The sequence below is a fragment of the Chenopodium quinoa genome, unplaced genomic scaffold (genome assembly GCF_001683475.1).
Source record: "Chenopodium quinoa cultivar QQ74 unplaced genomic scaffold, ASM168347v1, whole genome shotgun sequence".
Taxonomy (NCBI): domain Eukaryota; kingdom Viridiplantae; phylum Streptophyta; class Magnoliopsida; order Caryophyllales; family Amaranthaceae; genus Chenopodium; species Chenopodium quinoa.
In genome coordinates this window covers 5,578,177-5,582,466 of record NW_018742951.1, presented here as the reverse complement: position 1 = coordinate 5,582,466, position 4,290 = coordinate 5,578,177, and the positions used below count along the sequence as shown (strand labels likewise).

Here is a 4,290-nt window from a genome sequence, read left to right as displayed (position 1 = left end):
GAGTGCAACCAATCTTTTTTTATTTTTTTTTATTTTTATTTATTTTTTTATTTTTTTTATTTCGACTCGTATGTGAATTGTTTGGGTGTATAAGAATGTGGTTTATGTGCATTAATTTTGCTTTGTTAAATATAGTACAATTAATCATTTAGCTTTATGGCTTTATGAATTAAAAATTCATGAATAATCATTTAGCTTTATGGCTTTATGAATTAAAAATTCATGAAAAATAAAAGTACGAAACGTTTTTGCACATTAGACAAGATTATTCCCATATTTCTTTTTTTATTATATATTTTGTCAAAATGAAAGGGTAATATTGAGAATTTGTTTTTTTTATTAGGTACTCTATATAGGAGTAATGTGACAAATCTTACTAGAGTTCGAAAAAGTTTGACAAATTAATGGTTATTTATTATAATTAATTAACATTCTTTAAATCCTTGTAATTTGTTGTTTTATAGAAAGTGCTAGTAGCATTAGAATGGAGCTACTATGGTCGGAAAAAAAGGGGTCGGTAGTTCTAGAGTTTCTCCCCTGGGGCATTGTGAACCAGCAACCCCGTGTACTGATGATGCTTGCAATTATTGGCGGACCTGCCCTTGTGCATGGTGAGTCAAATGACTCACCAGGGCACAAAAAAAAATTTCTAAGTTTATTTTAAAAAAAAAAAAAAAAAATTATTTTCTTTGGTTGATTTTGTTGTTGTTTGTTTGGTAAACTTTGAACCTTTTGTTAATGTTGTTGGGTTTTTGATGAAATTTGAACCTTTTTGACCATGTGAATTGTAATCAGTGTTTATTTAGGGTGTTTATTGATGTTAATTATGTCTGTCAAATTGTCAATACACCATTGACTTTGGTAGATTTATATGGGGTTTTGCATATGTGCTGATTTGATTGGCGATTCGGACGATTGCTTATGATATAGTCGACCCACCCTAATGATATAGTCAATTATGTCTGTCAAATTGTGAATACACCCTAATGCTTGTACAAATTTTAATCTTGTCAATTATTAGAGAGCTAAGCTTGTCATGTTGTCAAATTTTTTTTTTACATATTTGGTTATCGATTGTGACTCATCAGTCGAAAATTCCTGGGTCCGCCACTGCTTGCAATGGGGGTTGCCAATGTTCCAATGATTATCGTGCCTGTTGTTGTTCTGTGAATAATAAATAACTTATCTTAACCCTACATAATAAGACAACATTTTTCTAATGGTGATGTTTTGAGGCCAGGCTGCTATTGTAGTACCATAACCTTCAACAATAAACTCGTACGTTTTTCTTATGTTCATTATATTCATATGATTCACTTTCTTTTTATATTTTATAATCGATTTATTTATTTAATTATTTTACGCATTCATATAATATACATAATGGTATGGTATACTTGGTACAATTAAACCTCTTGGATACATATTAAGAGTAATATCCAAATTTTATTTGTTAATTAACTAATTTTATTTTAAGAAAAATAAGATACAAAATCTGCATATTATTTGGCTATGGCGGGTAAAAAGTTCTTACAACATTCCACCGTCCTTTAGAAATAACTAGTTGGACTTGCCCCGAGTAGTGCTTATTGGTGCTGCTATTTTTCATAGAAAGCTAGATCATACCTAATAAAATTAAGATTTTATATATGTATCTTATGTACGAACAAATTAACTAAAATGAACATTTAGTATACAAAAATAAATACGTAAAAAAAATGAACACGTAAAAAAAACAAACGAAAATTTAGTATACTCCCTCCGTTAATTTTTATTTGCAACTTTTGCCATTTTAGTCCGCTAAAAATTATTTGCAACTTTCTAATTTATTTCCATTTTTGGTAAACAAAAACCCTAAAAATTACTATTTTACCCTTACTTAATTTTTTTGATTTTTTTAATTCTACCCCTTATTAACCCTGATCCCACATTATATACAAAACATCTAAATTAACCTAATCTAATTACTCCCTCCATTTATTTCCCCCAATCCAATCCCATCAGCCACATTCCCAACCACCAACATTTAATTGAAAAAATCATGGGATTATTTCTGGCTTCTCGATTCTTCTTAAGAACCCTAGATCTGGTTCTTCGACTTTCACTCTCCTTCGCCTCTGTAATTTTCTCCATTGTTCCTCCTGAAATCTGAGTTTTCGTCCTCTCAACTTCCAAAAAAAAGAGTCCCCCACCACCATGGTTAACCTATCTCCACTTCGCGATGCTTATATTGCCACCGATGACCGGGGCGAGGAAAACTTGATAAAATCCCTGATGACAGGTATCGCCGAAGGATCTCCTTTTCCTCGTGACTTTTACGCGTGTGAGGAAGTCCTGAATTACTGTTTTTGATCGCCTCTGGATGCATGTTGGCTTAGTTGGTTTTGTTTGCGTAGATCTGGATTGATGTTGGATGGTTGCCTGTTTTTGATTGCCTGCTCTTTTGTCATGTTTGCTGTTCCGGAATTTGTTGGCTAGATAGCCTGTTTGTTATTGGCTGGTCAGTTGGATGCTTGGCTATGTCTGCTGTTTTGGACTATGTTGCATGTATGCATGTGTTGGAGTATATTTTAGCAACTGTTGGATTGTTGGAATATGGCATATGGGTGTTTGATTGATGAATGATGAGGCTAATGTGTCTGTACATTTTTTAAAGGTGCCTTGGTCATACCTTGAAGTGTTCTCAATGATCAATTAAGTAGAGAACACACGACAGTCCTTTATGTGGTAGAATGACTTGTATTCAGTCCCCTAAGTGTCTGTGTTGTGTACTCTGTCCAAATCCAAATGAGGAAGGGACTCTATTGACCTTCCCAACCCACAAGTGTTTTGCTCCAATGATGTGCTTTATGCTGTTATTGTTGAGGTAACCTTGTGGTTGGTGTTTTATTGAAACATGGAAAAAAAAAACTTTTGATGGATTGAGTGCCCACTTAACATCAGACTCTTAACCATTTCTATTCCATTGAACATGTGGTTACAAAAGTACTTTACATTAGACTGCCTAACATGATTCATCACTGTAATCAACAAAATACACCTAACCACCTAATACCAGAATAAAAAACAGAATATAAAACAAAATTACCATACCAACTGTAAGTGGTTATGTGTGGCAGTCCATGTGTCTCTACTTTGATGTGATGAGTCCCTCAGTCTGCATCTACCTTAAATTCTTCTGTTCCTTGTTCAGTCCCCTCATCTACTGGCCTAAACATAGTGTCTAGGTACTCCACTGCTTCCAAAACAAGTTCCTTCTGCACTGGTACATGATTTGGCAACTCTCCAAGGTTTTCGAGTTTTTTCTTGTTCATGTGGGGTATTTTGTACTTATTCCCACCTTGTACCTTAAGGATCTCAATCATGCACTTTTGCAAAGACAACCAAATGTACTTGTTGACTTGAGGATTGAATGCCTCATAAGATTCTTGCACTTTTGTAACTAACTCATCTAGGTTGTTAGGAAAAGACTGATATTGCAATGATTAAATTGACCTAAACAACCCTAAGTCAAGCACATTCAAATCTGGTGATTGTGGTGGTTGGAAAACAAATTGAATGTTAAATCCATGAGCTGTTGTTGCTGCCATAAACTCTGCATCAGTAGGAACTTGGTGAGGCCTTGCATTGTCCCATTGGATTACAATATGTTTTGGCTGACTGTCAGGCCACTTTGAAATAATTGCTGGAATGACATTAGCCACCAACATGTCTTTGATGACCTCTCTGTTTACATTCTGTATTGCTTTTGTTTCCCATGTTCCTGCTACTCTGTTTTTACTTGACTTCTTGGCTAGTTGTTTGACTGTGAATGGGAACATTCCATATTTCCCATCATGAAGTAGTCCCCCATCTGTGTCATACAATGGCTTCCCAATTAAGCCCATAAACATTGCTTTAAGCTTGAAACTTGTGGAATGTATAGGCCTATAAGGATCTTCCTCACTAGGTAGGAGGTAAAACCTCCTCTTGTCAGGGTTCAGATAGAACCATTTCTCATCCATGTGTATCACATTGTTCATTTCAACAAATGTTGGGTCCCCATTACTTGTAACTGGATTTATGTGTGACAAAATCCATTTCATTCTTGCTACCGTGTGGTCTGATGTCAGTGATGGCTTGTTGGTACTTGTGTGTGTTCTTAACCTTCCCTTTTTCTTCAAATTGTGAAGTGTCACATGGAAGATCTTTAATGCTGCTGCATAGCTCCTTTCTGTCTACCTTAAATGTAAAGGCATTGATTGTAGGAATTCATCAGAAAATTCCTTTGGCTTTCTGCCTACTCTGCCA

General features: G+C 34.9%; 1 protein-coding gene across 1 annotated transcript; it reads right to left on the bottom strand.

Moving 5' to 3' along the window:
* Positions 1 to 3,152: 3,152 nt before the first annotated feature.
* On the bottom strand, positions 3,153 to 4,085 carry LOC110728644. Its single transcript, XM_021908288.1, has 2 exons — positions 3,519 to 4,085; positions 3,153 to 3,470 (listed from the first exon to the last, which is right to left on the bottom strand). The coding sequence occupies exons 1-2, from the start codon at positions 4,083 to 4,085 to the stop codon at positions 3,153 to 3,155; spliced, it is 885 nt and encodes a 294-aa protein (XP_021763980.1).
* Positions 4,086 to 4,290: the final 205 nt, after the last annotated feature.

Coding starts and splice junctions, on each gene's coding strand:
- LOC110728644 (XM_021908288.1), bottom strand. CDS start 4,085: ATGAAATGGATTTTGTCACACATAAATCCAGTTACAAGTAATGGGGAC. Junction 3,471..3,518: donor CACAATCACCAGATTTGAAT/GTGCTTGACTTA, acceptor TTGCAATATCAG/TCTTTTCCTAACAACCTAGA.